The sequence below is a fragment of the Candoia aspera genome, chromosome 7 (genome assembly GCF_035149785.1).
Source record: "Candoia aspera isolate rCanAsp1 chromosome 7, rCanAsp1.hap2, whole genome shotgun sequence".
NCBI lineage: Eukaryota > Metazoa > Chordata > Lepidosauria > Squamata > Boidae > Candoia > Candoia aspera.
In genome coordinates this window covers 30,421,721-30,441,216 of record NC_086159.1, presented here as the reverse complement: position 1 = coordinate 30,441,216, position 19,496 = coordinate 30,421,721, and the positions used below count along the sequence as shown (strand labels likewise).

The window sequence follows — 19,496 nt, the reverse complement described above, 5'->3', positions numbered from 1 at the left end:
AATAAAACTCATGACATTTTAAGAAGCTGAAGTGAGAGAATGCTAGAAGAATGCTATGTTAGTGTCCAAGAAAAAAATGATGAGTATTTAAAAATAGCACAGCTGCAAGTGTAACTGTTCAAAATTCTGAAATATGGATGTGGTCTCCTTATAGAGTGGATGTATAACTTTTTAAACATGTTTGTAAAGTTTGCAGGATGCTGTTATTAGCAAGAACAATGAATACAAAAACTATAGGATTACTTGCTAAATGTGTCTGGGAAGATGTTTGGGGAAATCCTAATGAAGAAGAATAGGTAACAATGAACATACTGAGGGATGTGCAATGCAGCTTTATGAGAGGCAGCAGGTATACAAGCCCAAATTTTTGTCCTTCATCAAGTCACTGAGAAATGTATGAATGTGAAAAAATTACTGTATGTTTGCTGATTCACAGAATTAGACTGTTTTGAATAGTCAGAGTTTAATGTGAATTTAAAGTATGTATGAAAATTCAGCATTAAGCATTAAGTATGTATTTAGTTGAGCACTGAGAAAGATGCATCATGCCTCCTTGGATGTTTAGTGTATTTATGGATAAATGCAAACGGAATGCCAGACAGAGCTGGGTTGGTTGGGGAAGTGGATTTACATGTAATTTTGTATGCAGACAATGTTATCACTGAGAACCCAAATGATTTTAGCAAGTGTTGCACAAGAAGGCTGGATCTGAAAATTAATGTATCAAAGACCAAGGGAGATATGTGTCACAGGGGAAATGTGACCAACTGCAAGTTATATTTAAATAGTTAAAAACTAGAGCAAGTAGATGAATTTGTGCACTTTGATAAGAGATAAAGACAGGGAAATGGTTTATCTCTAGGTCAAAAATCCAATCCAAGTATTTTACATATAAAGGGTTTCTTACTTGGCAAATGCCCTATAAGAGCAATCAGTAAAAGAGTTAATCCACATATGAACCAAGTCTAGGAAGCTGTCTAGCAACAAGGAAACCCTAAGTAGAAATTGTCATAAGAGCTTCATAAATGGCGCTACTGTTAAGTCCAGGGAGCTTCTGATCTTGCCTGAGTATGGCTGGCTCTGATCTTGGTTTGGTTTCTCTCCACAGATTACTTTCTGTTGCTTCTTCCTTAGATTCTTGAATGCTTAAAAACTAGGTGGAGGAGGCTTTTGGTCAGTCTACTGTGTTTTAGATGGGAATGGTAGAGCTGTTGTCACAATACCTCTGCTAGATCCTGGCACCACATACACTTTGCTGAGACTTGCCGGGCAGCCAAGAGTCAGCATTTTGGTAAAGCTTCTTCCTGATTCTCTTCCTCATCCAAGGAGAGTTCTTAAGACCAGGTCATGATACTAATGACTGGGAAAGAGATGGATGACATTGTAGAGAATGGTAACAAATCAGATAGATGACATTGTAGAGAATGGTAACAAATCTCCTTCTGAAATGGATCCCCAATTGTACTTCTGTTATACCTGAGATGCAAAGACTCTCTACAGTTTGTTGGAATTGGTGACCAAAGGAGAGGAATTCGCAATGAAACTTGAAAATAAATATTTGGTGCTGAGGCAGATATGGTTTGAGACTGCAGAATGGTCTACTGATATCAGTTTTGATAAAACCAATAAAGCTGAGTTCCAATATCGATTTTGAGTTGCTCCTCATCAGGCCTGATCAGAGTGCTTTGAAGCCTATTTATACTTGTAAGCATGGTATTCGGTTGATGGTTAATCAGGCAATCCTAAGATTTCAAGCTCAGTATTAGAAATATTGAAGATACTGAGCATGATTTTAAATTTACAGCCAGAGTAGGCTTCAGACTTAGCATAGTGAGTATGCAAAAGCAGCAGATTGCCCAAATAATGGCTTTCTGGGCCACTGGGACTGCTGTGTCCACAGTAGGAAAGAGCTACTCCAAAGAAACTGTTGAAGGTACAAAAATCTTATTGTGATAAGATTGACTTGTGAACACCTGACAATGCAGGCAACCTGAACAAGAAAGCAAGTGTGTTGTTTAGTTGTGGTTAGTTTACTGCTATGAGATCTCACACCTATAAAAATGGAACACCAATGAACAAATTACCCTTTTGAGAGAAAATAAGCCATGGTAACCACTATGGCAGACAGAAGAGATTGATAAAAGCACTACCCTCATTTCTAGATACTATGTCATAATGCTGTAAGAAGCTTGGATACCCAAAGATTTAACACTCAGTGACTTCAGTTCATACTCTTTGGGTGCAAGAAGTTGATGCAGGAAAGGGCAGACCCAAAGATGGACTGGGAGCATTAGTTGCTACCACTTTGCGTTTAATGCCTTTGCTCCTTTAAGCAACATGCTATAGGACTCCTTTAGAAATCACACCATGCTAGCTATTAGTGTCTGCCTACCCTATCAAGATAGAAATTGCAGGTCAGAAAACTGTGGTCTGAATTGGAAAGCTTTGTATCTGAACTTACCACCTTCCCCAACCTGTATACTGAGATAAGTTGCTATTTTAATGCCAGATTAAGCTGTTACACTGTCTACATGCTATCAGTGCTGCCACCAAACTAAAGCAGATGCATTCCCCTTTGCAGGCCTTTATAGCAAGCCAAACTACACAGGGCTATGTTTGGCTCAAACAGCTAACCTTACATTCTAAGGTAAAGTAAAGGTAAAGGTTTCCCTTGACGTAAAGTCCAGTCGAGTCCGACTCTAGGGGGCGGTGCTCATCTCTGTTTCTAAGCCTTGGAGCCGGCGTTGTCATAGACACTTCCGGGTCATGTGGCCAGCATGACTCACGGAACGCCGTTACCTTCCCGCCGAAGCGGTACCAATTAATTTACTCACATTTGCATGTTTTCGAACTGCTTGGTGTGCAGGAGCTGGGATTAACAACGGGAGCTCACCCCGCCGCGCGGTTTCGAACCGCTGACCTTCCGATCAACAGCTCAGCGGTTTAACCCGCAGCGCCACCACGTCCCTCTTACATTCTAAAGGCCCCTTAAAAATGACCAACCGTCTGAATTCATCTTTTTGACTGGTCCAGAATGAGTGACAATTATATAATTGTCACTGGAAATTTATTCCAATTTGCAGGCTGTTTTGAGGTCATTCCCCAATTTAACACAGATCACTTTCCAGTCTCTCTACATCTAGAACCATTTATTCAATAGCTCCACGTTGAAACTCTACAGCGACCACAAATTTTATCAGCAAGAATGTTAAGATTCTTTGGATTTCACTAGCATGTGAGATACATACCATGATTAGTAAATTGTATGTATCTCACATGTTAGTAAAATCATGAAATCCAAAATTCAACAATACATGGAACAAGAACTGACAGATGTATAAACTTGATGCAGAAGTGGCAGGGGCACCCAAGATCACATTGTTAACATCTGATGGATAATGGAAAAGGTGAGGGAGTTCTTACAACTTTAAAAGCAAGCAATAACAACACAGATCACTGAGTTCCAAAAAGATGTCTATTATTTGTTTTCTTGATTATACTAGGGTTACTGATTATGTGGATGACAAAAAAACTATGGCCTGCTCTTTTAAAACAAGGAAATACCAGGTTTCTCAGCTACCTGTTGTATGATAACCAAGGAAGCAACAGTTAGAACAGAATATGGAGCAACTAAATGGTTTAAAATTGGAACAGGTATGTCCCAAGGTTAATTTATATGTAGAGTATTATCACCTTGATCGCTGAAATCAAGGAAGATTTAAGGAATCCTTTGTGGAAGGTGAAAGAAGACACCACAAACAGTTGGTCTACTGCTCAATAATTAACAAAAACTAAGATTATAACAACAGGTAATGCCAACCCAACACAAATACATGAAGAAGGGGATGTATTATTTTCCTAGGTTCAAAAATTCATGACTGAAGCCATAAAATAAAGGAACATCTGCTACTTGTTATATCTTAGTGGTAACATATAGCTGTGAAAATGGGACCACCAGAATGGCTGAACAACCAAAAAAACAAAACAAAAAACAAAACAAAAAACCCTGATGCCTCTGAACTGCAATGTTGGAGAAAATTGATGAGAACATCATGAACCACAAGAAAAGCAAATAATTCAATACTAGATGAAGTAAAACTGGATGCCACAGTAGAAGCCCTGACAATGAAGCTAAAACTTAATAGTTTGGACATATAATGTGAAGGCAAGAGCCACTGGAGAAGATCCTGATGCTTAAAAAAACAAAGGAAATTAAAGATAAAGGCTGACAAAAGGTAAGGTGACTAGATGCTATCACTGATGGCACAAGCAGGAGTTTATAGGAATTCAGAGCAGTTTCTCACAGAAAATCCTAGAGAAAGTATGTCTTTTGGGTCTCACAAGAATTGGGACTGAATAAGCAGCAAGTCTTTACATTTGCACATTGTTAGTACTAATATATACCTCTGAAGCAAAGTAATGCACACACTTACCTTTGTAAGACCTACATGTAAAATAAAGCGTGCACACACACACACAGAACTTACCTAACCTCCTTAAGTTTACAGCAATAATTAAAAAAACAAGCAGCTATAACTTAGGAGGCAGGCTAACAGGTATGTAGCTTCAACCTGTCATCTTCCATCTGGCCGTGTTTGTTTATTTTTATTTATTTATCAAATTTTTCACCACCCATCTCCTCCGACCGGAGGGACTCAGGGCGGTTTACAATATAAAACAATAAATATATAATAAAATCCCAATAAAATCCGTCTAAAACGATTTCTCAAATACCCCATCTAATAAAATCCAGATGGCTGTGATCTCCTTCAGTCATTATGTAGGAGGGGCATTTCAAGGCACTAGCCAACCGCAAGTATGGTGACTCTCCTCCCTGCCCCAAGCCCGGTGGCAGAGCCAGGTCTTCAACTTCCTCTGGAAGGCTAGGAGCGATGGGGCTAATCTCAACTCTGGGGGCAAGATGTTCCAAAGGGCGGGCACTACTGCAGAGAAGGCCCGCCTCCTGGACCTTGCCAGATGGAATTGTCTTATCAACAGGGTCCGTAGCATGCCCTCTCTGTATGATCAGGTGGGACGGGCTAATGATGCGGGGAAGAGGCGGTCCCTCTGTTCAGTGTTTGTTGCTTCTGAACAGTCTCACATCATCCCATCTAGCATAGCCATCAGCAGTAGGGACATGACTAATCCCTACTGCTGTGCTGGCTAGGCTGGAAGAGTTTGGAGGAAAAAATGTCCAATCACAAGCTGCAAAAGAACAGCTTAAATACAATGCCTGTAGCACTCAGGGTGACACCTCTTGGGAAAAAACAAACAAACATTTTGTTTGATGCTAGAAACAAAACAAAAAAGTTATTTTGTTTTGACTTAAAAACTATGAAGGTATCACAAAACAATTCCAGTGACTGCACTGTATCAAAATGCAAGCTCCATTCCTAATAATGTTCAATTTCCTTTTGCTTCTTTCCCCTGCTAGAAACAAATCTCTTTTGGGCAGCTGATAGGTTTCATCTGTTCATTTGTTTTGGTACTGACTTGATCTAGTGTCAGGTTATTTTTTAATGTATAAGAACTAATATTCACAATTTCAGGTTCAGAAGATTCCAAATCTCTTATAGAATAGTTTGAAATCAGACTGTTTTGCATTTCCCTAAGGAAATATACTGAAAAAACTATGCAACCTATTTTTATAAATAGCTACTTGCCTAGCTTTATGTGAATAATTAAAATCAAAACCTTCTAAATATCTTTATTACAATATTTATTTATTTGATTGGTATCCTGCCCTATTCCCAATGACTGTGGTTGTCATTTAAAGGTTGCCATGGAGGTTTCAGAATATAAATGAGTAAATTAAAAATCAATTTCAAAATTCAAAATACAGAAAATATATGACACAGCACAGATAGCAAAATAATAACCAGAATGCTAATGGTTTCATACCGGATGCAGTCCCACTGTCACATGGCAGTAGCACGCCTGTTACGGGTTGTGCGTTGTTTGGATTTACTCCAGGTGCTGGAGAGGGAGTAGGTCCTACTCCACTCCCAAGGAGCATACAAGATGGCGGAGGAGGCTGCCCACGTTTCAATAACACTTTGTGATCCTGCTGGCAACGAAATCGCGGCGGCACCTCCCGAGGCATGTAGCGGGCGGCGCTTGGCGGTTGACCATTCGGCACTGCCACCCTTTTGGCATTATTACCACCATTTATAGGTGGCGATGGAGAGCTGCCAATTGGGCTGGCGGTCACTGGTTGGCTTAAACTTGTTTTTGTCGCTTCGGGCACTACAATTAAAAATATTTGTTAGTATTTAGTATCACTTCACAAGTTAAACTGTGTCCAAACATCACAATAAATAAGATCTATTAAAAATATTTCTAGCTTTAAGCGTGAAGAAAATTAGGAATCACTATATGAATTCAAAGAAAAAAATCAAAATATATCAGAGAACTTTGCCAAGAATCCACTAAAAGCTTCCAAGTCCACCAGCTATAATCAAGATGGTGTTCTCCACCAGAGTACACGGGTATGAATCCATAGTATCCCATTTATTGGGGAAGATTCAAAGAAAGAAAAATAAATTTTAAGGGTACCACCTTGAGAACTCAGCATCAATGAATAAGTAAGTTCTTGTGCTAAGGTAACTAAGGTAAAAGTTAACAGACTGCATGTAAGTGAGTGAGTATGTATGTGTACACATATAAATGAATGAATACCTCTCTTTGGTAAGAATGCAAACAGAAAACCAAGTGTCAAAGCCTTAGCAGCAGAGCAAAATCAAGGAAGCAAGATTCATGTGGAGCTTCATTAACTGGGTTTAGTAATAAAAATTAAAGGATTAGGATAAGGAATCTTGGAAACTAAATAAGCAAAATTCTCACACTCAATTATTAATTAATTAAAGTGGGATCTCTGTCAGTTGTTTGAAACATTTCCCCTGGAATGCAAAACTGAAGGGCTAACTGTCCTTTTCTCAGGTAAGCCCGTCACTGTAACATCCCTCTGCTCATTGTTAGTGATATTTAGATTTTTTTTTCCTCAGCCAGACTTCCCTTACACCAAGAAACAAATCCATAAATATGAAGAAATTTCTTTTAAAAAATAATGAAAGCAAATCAGCAAAATAATTATTAGAACTGCTAGACAACAAGGGAATAAAATAACAGAAAAACTAAGTAAATTATTTGCGTTGTTCTTCATTTTTAGAAAATATTTGAAAAACTATTACTGTCAGTATTTTGAGTGGGACAGATATAAACACTGTAAGAAAGCACTACTCTGTAACTAGAAATATAGCTTATTGTTAACGTCAGTCTTCACATTAGATTGGATCCCCCAAAGGATACACAGATAAACCTCTTCATTTGTTCAATATCTTACATTTTTTTCATTTTACAGTTTGAAAATGTTTCAAACATACATTGGACAGATTCAGACCAAAAAGCAGAGATGTAAGAAATGCCTGAATGAGATATAAGAAATGCTTGAATGAATACTTTTACTTTTTTAAAAAAGCTCACACACCAGGTACAATCTTCAAAATACATAGAAATCAAGTAACAGGCCAAAGTCTTTTATCAAAGTCTTCAAAGATAACCTATTTAAGAAGACACAACTTCTAATGAAATGGGAAGATTAGTATTCAGAGAAAACAGCATTGTATTGCCTTAACTATTAATACCAAACTTGTTCACAAACGATCTGGTCACAAGTGGTATTATTAGGACAAGCTGTGAAGAGGTCCCAAAGAATCTGAAGTGATAAATGAGTTTAAAGGGCAAACTGATATACCTTATAGGTACAACTTACAGACAGGTCTACATTTCTTTTGAGCGTAAGGATGAAACATTTAAAGTCACAGTGAAATGTGACTGTATCACAGCAGGTGGCGATTTCTAACCCACCTCTCAGTAAATCAAGCTCGCCTAGAGGATATCATTACATTTTTATCAATTCATTAAGCTGTAATAATAATCATAATGAATGCAAATCACATGTCATAAATTAGTTATTTAAAACATCTATTTCTGCTTTAAAGTTAAAAATGGATTGTAAGCAGGAGAGCTGAAACAATTTGGAAAATGAACATATCAAATTCCCATGAAACGCATCCCTTGAGGTATGTATGTTTAACATCCTAGCAGAGTATCAAAGAACAAATTGGATTTCCCAAAGTCTATGTTAGATAACATGAAAGGACTTCTTTTGGAGTTTGGAATTGAGAGGATGGCTTCTGTAACTAATTTAGTTTGTTCTCCATGACATACTATATGTTTATGAAAGTGAATCATGGACAGATAAAAAATGATCTCTGTAGGCCTCAGAAAAAGTGCTGCTGATACTCATGAGGCCGGAAAGGGCTATGCTGAAGACTTAGGTCTCCATCAATCCATTTTTGGACAGGTAATATACTAATGGAGAAAAGGTAATACCATTATTACTCTTTCTGGCATTAATGAAATGTTAAGTTTGGAGAAAAAGAACCTCATCATCACCATGAAGCATAGAGGAAATTATCATGGTTTGGGGCTGCTCTGCAACATCAGGACCGGAGTGGTTCACAATTATTGATGGAAGATTAGATTCCAGATTGTACCAGCAAATTTTAAGGACAGTATCAGAGTATCTGCCCATGAACTGAAGCTTAAAACATGAAGCACAGCAAAGTAAATTTACAATAGCATGGAATAAATTGTTTGTTTTGGTATTGCAAAGTCAAAGCCCTGGCATTAATTCCACTGAAATGTTGAGGTATGACCTGTAGTGAGCAGTTCATGCAAGACAGCCCCAAAATACGGGTTGAAGCAGCTCCATAAAGAAAAATTGGCCAAACTAATACTTCCAACCTGACATGCAGGATCAGTCAAAAGGTATAGGGAGCTTTTGATTGAAACACTGCCACTGAAGGAGATGACACCAGATACTAAATCTAAAATTTCACGCACATTATCCAACAATAACAGTAGGTGCTGCCTCAAAGTGTTTAGTGAAGACATGACATAGTATCTTGTTTTGTCTGTTTATCTATAGGACTTAGAAGATGCTGAGATCACATTGTAAATCACAGTACTGCAAGATTATGAGTAGTTCTAAAGGATTCACAAACTTTTTCTCACCACTAATTTTTGCCACATACTGTTTTAGTTAAAAATGAATTCTTGAATTGGAAACGTAGGGGAATAACATCTGATATCTGGTTCTAGAAAATTTCTTAACTGTCACATAATGAACAATAGCATGGAAATTTTTCACAGATAACTCCACATAAAGCTCTCTGTAGTTCAATCATGTTGTAGGAAAGGCAGGTGTTACCAAATTCAAGATCTGCCTTCTCAATAAATAAGCATAGATAATATATTAATCAAAAGTGAATGACATTCATTTTCATCATGGTGAGTGCCCAGATATCCAGAATCAAAGCCAATTCTAAAACATAGAACTGTGCTTAATTCTAAGAATTTATTTTCCAGCATTGGCTAGATTTTTATTTCTGGGCTTCTTCTATTGAATAAGACCTTTTTTGTCTTACTGTTTTGTCTGAATAAGACCCTTATGTTTCAGTTTCTTAAGTCAGTCCAATGCCATGTGTAAATATATTTGTGGGAACTATGATTCCTGCAGACCTAGGAATTTACGTTCCAAAAGATAGGCCGTGCTCATCTCCATGGAGTATGGAATCAGCTAGGTATTCTAGTTTTCACTTCTGTTAATATATAACTTTTCTCCCAGCCTGCTAGCAAAGAAATCCTCTTAATTCTCAATAAATTGAAGAGCTATTAAGGCTTGAGAAAAAATAGTTTAAATTTTGCTTTTGCTAAGATACAACTCTCATTCAATTAAAAACTGTTCATTCTTAGGCATATGGGCACTGTGGTCCAGATAAATGAGTTTTGCTGCATTTGACAATATGTTTCAGAAAAATATTTAAAAAATATTCTGTACTCAGTTCACACAGTAGTACCTTACACAGGAATAAGGGCATTATCATAAGGATAAAGAACTTTTATTAAGAAGAAAAAGGTTTCTCAAATAGCAAGAAAAGTTATAGCTTTAGAAAAATTAAAGCCTCTTACCTTTGGTTTTTTGATCTGTGACCTGTAAGAAAGAATAAAAACGAAAGTAGGCATTTGGTTTTCATAAGTTATCCTTGTTTTTAGAAGTATTATTACCTAAATGTTGAATACTAACATACTGATGCACTTAGCAAATTCAAGCAGCGTATCAAAGACCTGGAAATTCAGCAGGACCAGTCAGCTTTGCCTAAGAGTGTTTTTCTGGGTGATCAAGCCTTTTCTTATAGGCCAGCAAGATACCTAAATTATATAATTGTCTCCAAATTTCGGAGGGCACTAACTCTGGCATGCTGTAATGATCTTCCTACAGCAGTTTTGGAGGGCCGCTACAAAAAAATCCCATACGAGTTGAGATTGTGCCCCTGTGGACAAGGGGCTATTGAAACTATAGTAAATGTCCCGCTATACTGTATTTTCTGTAAGGATTCATGAACCCATTTAATAACTCATTTGATAAAATATCCAGGAAATTCTGATCATCTTTATGTTCAGTTGTTGCTATCTGATCAGAATGACTTAGTTTCCCTGAACATAGCTAAATTTTGCTATACTGTGCAAATTAGGCAGACCTTGACTGTCCATTGACGATTCTATCAATATGTAAATGTATATTATCATGTTTTGTTCATTTCATTTAATGTATTTTTAATGTATTTCAATGCATTACAATGTACTTTTTAATTTGTAATTCTGGTCTGTGACTGTAATAATAAAGATTGATTGATTGATGTACCTCCCAATATTAAAATTTCAGTCAAGCAACTTATTATTTCTATCAATACATAGGCATTTTTAAAAACTTTCATCTTCTTCTAATAACATAATGTAGCCATTATGATGCTGGGTTAGGACTGGGGAGATCCAGATTCAATTTAATCAGCCATGGAAACTTACTGGGTGACTTTGGGCCGGTCAATCTCAGCTCAACCCACATCACAGGGGTGTTGTTGTGGTGATAAAAAGAATACTGATCCCTAATTAAGCTGCCCTGAGCTCCTGAAGAAAAGGCCACATATAAAACACATGAACACAAAAGCAAACTATCCTATGAAATGCAGTCATGTAGATTAAATCCTAAAGGCTTTGTTTTTTCACTGAATTATTCAATTCATCAGGAAGCAGACACAAGAGTTATATTTAAGATTAAAGAACTAGTGAGCCTAGTTCTTCGTTCGAAGTATCAAAAGAGAAATCAGTTCATAAACCACCCATATAAAAATCCAATCTTGCTTATCTTAAACTTTGTTCATTGTAATAGTTATAACAGGAAGGGGGGAGGGGGAGGGATGTAAATGTAATTTAATTACTTGTATTGTCAAATAATGCATGCTATATAAATCACCTAGAGATTTACCAGCACTGTATACCCAAAGCTATTCTCTCTAATATCTTGAATCACAAGCCAATCCATCCCAATATAATATGTATTTTGAGTCACAAATGAATTTATCTCTTAAAACTAAACACTAATTTTCAACTCTTAACTGATAAAGTAGAAACCTTGTAATTCTAATCCTACTAGATTTTTAAATTAATACAAGTTGCTGTAAAGATCTCACTGCAATAAGCCACCATTTGCAGACTTAATCCTTGCTTTTCTCCCAAACCATAACAACAAAAAAGGCAGAATGTGCTGTTAGTTCAGATATGTCTTCTCCTTCATTCACTTCTGAATTACACAGCTTGCTATGACATCCCAACTGGAAAATTATAGCTATAATTAACCTCAAAATTATGGTATGTAGTATGTTTACAAACCATGGTTTGAGATCAGTAGTAACCATAATTTAGCTAATTTACCTAAATGGAAAAAAAGGCAGGAAACTGAGTCATTGATTGTGTCATTATATCATATCTCATTATGATTTAGCCACAAAGTAGTACACTGCACTTCCCACAAGTGGGTACAGGTAGCAACTTACAATGGATGTGTTTGATTTGTTTTAATGAATCATACAAACTAAAGTCTTGGGTACTCTGGCTTTTTCCAAGAGCAAAAAACCAAGAGAAAAGTGTGGGGGGGGGACCCCACCCCATCATTTTGCAGTAAGTTTACTGACTTGTTTCTGTTGCAGAGATGGCTAGGAAATGAGCATCTGTTTACAACTAAGCTGCATGTCCTCATCCTGTGGGAGCAGAGATTGGAAGTGGACAATTGATTTGATTTACATCCAGCTTTTCTGTTCATGGAACACTTAGGCCAACTCATACATAAATAAAGAAATTTAAGATAAAACTAAAACTATAAAATATAAATACTAAAATTATTCAATCATTTCCAATTTTCTATATCATGATTTAGAGCAAAAGGATGGAAAATGTGCTACCGTTCAACTATAGTTCTGAGCAGTCCAGATGCTAAGTGATAAAGGATGCTGGGAGGTTCATTAGTAGCATCTGGAAGGCCATATATTCCCTATCTCTGGCTTAGAAGACTGGAAATTGAACACTGACACCTGCACCAGGTGACAAACTTTGTGTAGTTCAAAATGCGTTCCCCATGAAGTTATGCAATTGTTTATGTAAGGTCTTATAGTAGCCTAACCTTTAGAATATGCATGAAAAAAACAGCTAAGGTTAGACTCAGAAGGTATCAGGTTATATAGAATGCAGGAGCTATTCTATACAAACCCTGATGCAGGTACAACTAAGAAATGAGAAGAATGCAGTGTGTGCTTGATATAAATGCAAAGTGGCTAAGACAGATCAATTGATAGTTATAAAAACAGATAATTATAAAAATCAGCCTGAATGACTCTACTGCAGGATGAAAGCCTCTTCATTTAAGGTTATTTATTATTTTTATTATTTGAATTTAATTACCGCCCATCTCCCCCAAAAGAGGGACTCTGGGCGGTTTACAATAAAATGAATTATGAATTGTATTCTACTATGCTGTTCCAGTATAGTTGATATATATATTTTTTTCAACTTTCCAGTCTAGGACTGAGAGAGTAATTGGCTCCAAATCATGAAGCCAATTTTGTGCCTAATCAAGAACTACAACCTGGGCTTCCCAACTTTTAGCCCAGCACCTTAAACACTATGCCACACTGGTTCTCCTATATACGAGCGTATTGTAAGAGTTAATTATACAAACTTTTAAAAAAAATCATGAGCATTAATAAAGCGGGCTCCTTACCCTTAAGCATCATGTGTCATGTTTTCAATTCTCAAAATAACATACTCATTCTTTGCTAATTCTTGTCAATGCCAGGTCACTATACATAGTAACAAAGTCATAATGTGGGCATCGTTTGCACCAGCCTAACCATATTTCCAGAAGGTGTATACAGACACACCTCTCTTTTTGCTGCCATCAATCCAACTGAGGGAAACGAAACCATATAGTTTATAATTTGTCTAACATTTATTTAAGTAATAAAATAAGACATATAGAAAGCTTGTTAATATCAGTTGTTAGAGGTCTAACAGGGATCAACAGCTGCAGGGAAATCAGACATTCAAATTGAAAACCAGCAGCCATTTAAAAGAAGATGCATGTGTTTTAGTCAGGTGATTGCTCCTTGAATAATCTGAGCAGAATGCTCATAGGGTTTCTATTACAACTAATTCAAGAAAATTTTCCTGGGTCAGGAAACTGAAGACCAGAGATGAAATATCAAACAACAAAATACACTACTTTTATAGATGTACAAGAGCCCTTGTGTCAAGAGAAAGTGCATCAATGTAATGACATTGCCCCTACAACCTAATATTTACTGTGCCTCAGCAATCTGGCTGCGCAGTGTTGTACTCATATAATTTAATGCTGTGTAGTCTCAGGGCAGCAGTTACTGGCTTCTCTGCCATCCTGTCACCACCCACCACCCACCTACTGGCAAGAAGACCAGTCACCAATGATGAATGTGGGGGGAGGTGGGATGTTCAAGCTTTGACATATTTATTGTGTGCTTTCCCTGATCTCCCAGGATATTGGCAGTCCAATAAAGCAGTATCATACATGCCACTATCTAGAGGACATCTGGATAATTGCAGATTGGAAAAATAATTTATGAAAACATTTTAATGGACTATAGCTCTGTCAGATCAACTGGAACTGAGAAGATCACCAACCCTGACCACATCATCCCAAGGCTCCTCTTCCACACACCTTACATCATCCACTTTCACAATGGAAGCTCATTTCAGGCTATATCAACAGTGGGCTAGTAATGAGCCAGAGACAATGCTGTGAGGACATAATATCTACAAATGATCAGTTGAGTATCCTCATGCCATAGCAAGCAGGACATGTGGTTGACCACATACAATAGAAGAGAATATATGTAGCTCAGGATTGAACTGTGGAGTCCTTGGTCCTCTCTGAGCTTGGTTGTTTGCTTGCAGACATTTCATTACCTGACTAGGTAACATCATCAGTGCTAGTCAATGTGGTGTTTGCTCCCTGTTTATATACAGTAGCTTGCCTTGCCAGTCTTGGTGGGGGTGTGGTTTTCTCCTTTGTAATTCTTTGATCAGGGTATTGTTTGCTTGATTGTCTGTCTGGTGTTAATCCCTGCTTATCTGGGTGTAGGCTGTTGGAGAGGATGTTTTCTGGTCTTTTTGTTTCCTTCTTAGCCTTTTTATTGTCTCTTTTGAATGGTGTGTAAATGTGGTTTATCTCTATGAGTCTACTGAGGGCTGAACTGTCTGAGTGCCAAGCTTTCAGGAATTCCCCAGCATTTTTGGATTTAGCTACGTCTAGGATGCTCGCAGTTTCCCAGTTGAAACTATGGCTGAGTCTGTCCATCTGTCATTTTCATTGTGTCTTCTGACTGCTAGTTGGTGTTCATGGATGCATCTGCTAGTTGCATGGATATTAATTTTGTTGGAAGATGTTGTATAGGTGGTCTATTTCCTTTTTGTGGTGTTCTGGGTTGTTGCAGTGCTTGTATTCATCTGAATAATGTTCTTACACAGCTCCTCTTGTGGGAGGTTGGGTTGTTACTTTGGTAATGGAGCACTTGCTTAGTGTGGGTTGCTTTTTGATAGACTTGTGTTTTGCTGTTGTTTCCTCTGCTGATGAGGATATCCAGGAAGAATAGTGTGTTTTCTTCTTCCCTTGTGATTTTTATTCCTTTGAAGATGTTGATTGTTTCATGTAACTTCTCTAGTTGTTCCTTTTTTATTATGACGAAGGTGTCATCTACATACCGGATCCATACTTTCGGTTGTACATGTGGGAGTGCTATAGTTTCTAGATGCTGCATTACAGTCTCTGCTGAGTCCTGAGAATGGTGATCCCATGGGTATTCCTCTGATTCATTGGTATGCTTGTCCATCAAACTGAAAGGAAGTAGTGAAGCAGAAGTTGATGAGGTCCATGATTCTGGGTATTTCGATCTTAGTGTATTTGATCAGGTTGGGTGTGTTATGTAGTACTGCTGCCATGGATTCTTTCACTAGTTCTGGATCTATGGACATAAAAAGTGCTCTGACATCAAATGAAACCATAATTTCTTCTATTTTTAGGCCTTTGATTTTTTTGGAGGCACTCTAGTGGGGAGTTAATGCCGCTGTTCTTCTTTTGTGATTTGACCTTTCTTGGTTAGGACAAGGGTTTTCTTGATCAGGTTGTCTAGTTTCTGTATTGGGTTGTTTACTAGGATGTAGGTTTCTTTGTCCTCCAGTAATTCTTTGGCTTCTTGTATATAGTCTTTTATAGAAACTTTAGTTAAATAAGGTCGATATTGAGCAGTAGCAAATACACCTTTCTGTTGTTTACATTCAAGTGTTCTGTGTTGAAAAAAAATATACAGACAGGTCTAGTGGCAATGCAGAAGACCAGTTATTTCGAGGAGTTTAAGTGACATATTTTGATTTTTTTCCTTCACGCGAAGAAGCTTAGAGTTTGAGTTACACTAATGATTAGCTGGCTTGTTTTTTTATTTGTTTGAAATGGGGGGGGGGGGGAGAAGAGAAAACCCCAAGACTGTTTATGTTAACACTAGCTAGTATCTGTACAGCTTCCCAGGCTCTTGGATTATGTCATAAACAGGTGCTCCAGATCCTGGGAACTACCCAGTCAAGGTCAGATCCTGTAGTCTATTTGCCATGGAAACAGGGTCACAAGGTTTTAGGGCCAGACTTTGATAAAAACCTTAGGATTGCCTTTTGAGTTTGGGAGCTTCTGCACAGACCTGAGTGCTGGTTGCTATGGAAATGGAGCTGCCCTGGGGTATCTCTGCTGTCCTTATTAAGGGGCTCCTGACAGCCTATGGGAGAATGGGTTTCAATGTGCTTGGTATATTATGATTTTTCTTTCTTTATATTATGCTGTTTATGCTTCTGTTTAATCTGTCTAAACTATGTTTCTGTTTAAATCTGTTTGCTTAAGTTAATAATAAAGCTTAAAATCTCTTTATTCACTGGTGTGCTTATTGTCTCTGGATCTAAAAGAACCAATTGTCTGGGCACCTGATCACTGCTTGGACACTTGGCAGAACAACAGGCCCTAGTTTAAAAAAAAGTTAGAAGTCATATATATACTCTGCGTGTGTGTGTATGTATGTGTATATATATATAGATACACACACACACACAAAGCATGTATCTATCTATCTATCTATCTATCTATCTATCTATCTATCTATCTATCTATCTATCATCCATCCATCCATCCATCCTCAAGGGAAAAAACTTTTGGAAAGCAGAAAAGAGGCAATTAAAGGCAGTCACACTGAGTATCTTCCATTTTAGTAAGGCTAATATATTTTTTTAAAAAGCAGTAAAAGTATGACACCTGAATAAATTATATATCTTATGAAGTAGGTAGAGAATAAAATTTATCTTCCCCAGCTCTGTCACTACACTTTGGGAGAGAGGGATTCACCAAATGAAATTGATTAGAGGCAGAATCAAGATAGAAGTGGTGCTTCGCATAATCTATACTTCTGATTGCCATAATATATAGTGAGAAACACTGGTTTAGATGCCTTTAGAAGAGAAGATCCATTCCTACTATATTATTCTACTAACAGCTATTACAGTTAAATAGTATTACCTAGCTCAGCTGGAATACTGCATCCAAAAATTAGCCAAGGTACAATGGTTTAATATGGAAAGACAAATATCCTCATGCTTTGTGTATTTTCTGTAGAGGAACATGACTAGTCCCACATTCATGAATACAGGATAAAGGCTACACCGAATCCTGATCCCAATCTCAGGGTGGGTTTCATAACAGTCAGACAAAAAAGGGTCACATTTCGTGACTGAGGGGCTCTTTTGGCAGTCAAAAATTCAAATTGAAGTTCATTGCTGAATGCAGGTTGTTTATGGTGATGCCCGTTTTAACATAAGCATTGTGCATTGCTGCTCCCCCCTAAAAAAGTAAAGATGGTGAACTGGGAAGAGCTAAAATTATGCGATCAAGAAGAAAGTGGACTATCTGTGACAGCAACCAAGGAATTTCACATGAGAAAGGTTGATAAACTAATTTAGGACAACTGGTGGATCACTCAAAAGGAAACTTCTATTAAGTTTAGCACTTCACAGGAATGTGTGGATCGATATTAGGAAGTTTATGCAAAGTAGGTTCCTTGCATAGTGATGGCAGAGATGAAAGCTTCAAGAGTCAAAATTCATCATTATTATTTGTCATTATCACATTATTGCATTTTATATTAATTGATTACTGGAATTATTTATGATTTTATTGGATTTTAAATTGTTTTTATTGTGAACCGCTCAGGGTCCCCCGTATGGAGGAGATGGGCGGTGATAAAAATATGATAAATAAATAAATAAAAAGAATGAAGGTGAGGAGTTTCTTCCCAATATCATGACAGCTGACAAAACATGGGCTCATCATTATGACCCAGAAATGAAGCATCAATCCATGGAATGTCACCACAAAACTATATCTGTGAAAGAAAAATTCAAAAACTAGGCTTCAGTAGGAAAACATTGTTTTTTGGAATGCAAATGGGGTTATTCACATGGATTTCCTTGAACTTGGCACCAATATCAACTCAGAGTGCTATGTTATAACTCTCAAAACTTTGAAAAACGATTTGCTGCAACATGACACTAAACCTCACATCTCATGAGCCGCCCAAGAGGTTATTGCGAAGTTGGATCTCACCATCTTACCCCATCCACCATACAGTCCACACTTGTTATGTGATTTCTACCATTCCTCAAAATTGAAGGAATACCTTCATGGACAACTGTTTGATTCAAATGAAGAGATGGAAAGGACTATTAGGACCTGGTTAAGGAGACAATGTGTGGAGATCTTTGTGATGTCTTTCAGAAATTTGTCCATTGTTGCCAATATTGTGCAGTGAATGGTGTTAATTATATGGAGAAGCAAATACTGGTAACGAAAGAGCTAATTTCAAGGACTGTTTTCCTGTTCCATTTATTAAATATCCCTATTTAAAGTTATAAAGGTGCAGCTATGACTTTTCATTCAACCCTCGAACATCCCGCATTTCTCTAAGAGCTCAGAAAGTTTGCATAATGATCTTCCTTCATTTAACCCTGCAACACTTTTGTGAGATAGCACTGAGTTGAAAGCAGGGATCCAAATTCACCCAGTGAAGTTCTGTATTGAGGAAAAGCTTAAACCTGTGTTTCTCCAGGCCTAGTTTATAATCTTAACCATTACAACACACTTGCTTTGTGAAAATAAGACACGTTTTATGAAAATAAAAGGCAATATAATTCTCTTTACTCTTAGACAGGCGCCATGAAGGTTGGGGAGGGCGGGTGGCGGTGTGGGTCGGGGTGTGGCGTGTGAGAGGTGCCATGTGGGTCAGGTGCATGAGTACCCCAGCGACTTGCGACCTTCCCTGACAACTTCCCCGTTGACCTTCTGGGGAAGCTGGCAGAGAAGGTTGCAAATGGCAATCATGTGATTGTGGGGTGCTTGGCCACTAGTCGTAAGTTCAAACGGGTTGCCAAGCACCCAGGTCATGATCGCGTGACTGCGGGGGTGCTGCAACACCTGTAATTTTGGGGACTGATCCTAAGTCCCTTCATTCAGCACTGTCATAAAATGGTCGCTGCAAGAATGGTTGTAAATCGAGGACTACTGTGTCATACTTAAGTACAATTAAAGAAATGACACAATCATTAACTATTTCTTTATATTTTGAATGGTATATAGTTGACCTTTTTTTCAAGAGCTGAGCAGAAACTTCAACAAGATTTCTATTATATTTTTAGCTAGTATTATGCAAACAGAGGCAGCAATAGAATAATTTGTTAACTAAGATGAAATTATTTGTAGCATCAACAGCATCTATGAATAATGCAATTTTTGTACTAGGAAGTTAGGGATTTAAAGACCTTGGATATCATTATTAAATAGAACATATGAGGCTTGGACTGACTCTCATATATCCTTTTACTGAGCTTACATTTCTGAATCTATTCAAGGTAATTACTTCAGATCAACCAAAGACTTCTGTAACCATACTGGCGTTTATTAAGAATTCTTGAATAGGTAC

The 19,496-nt window shown here is 37.5% G+C and overlaps 1 protein-coding gene across 3 annotated transcripts in view; it reads right to left on the bottom strand.

Moving 5' to 3' along the window:
- Window positions 1-19,496, bottom strand: part of TNRC6B (trinucleotide repeat containing adaptor 6B) — a 133,401-nt gene that overhangs the window by 48,856 nt on the left and 65,049 nt on the right. For all 3 annotated transcript variants that reach the window (XM_063308035.1, XM_063308036.1, XM_063308037.1), the window contains 2 exons: window positions 10,036-10,057; window positions 5,902-6,246 (listed from right to left, as the gene is read on the bottom strand). In XM_063308035.1, the coding sequence (XP_063164105.1) occupies window positions 5,902-6,246; window positions 10,036-10,057 (367 nt within the window). The remainder of the gene's footprint in view (window positions 1-5,901; window positions 6,247-10,035; window positions 10,058-19,496) is intronic.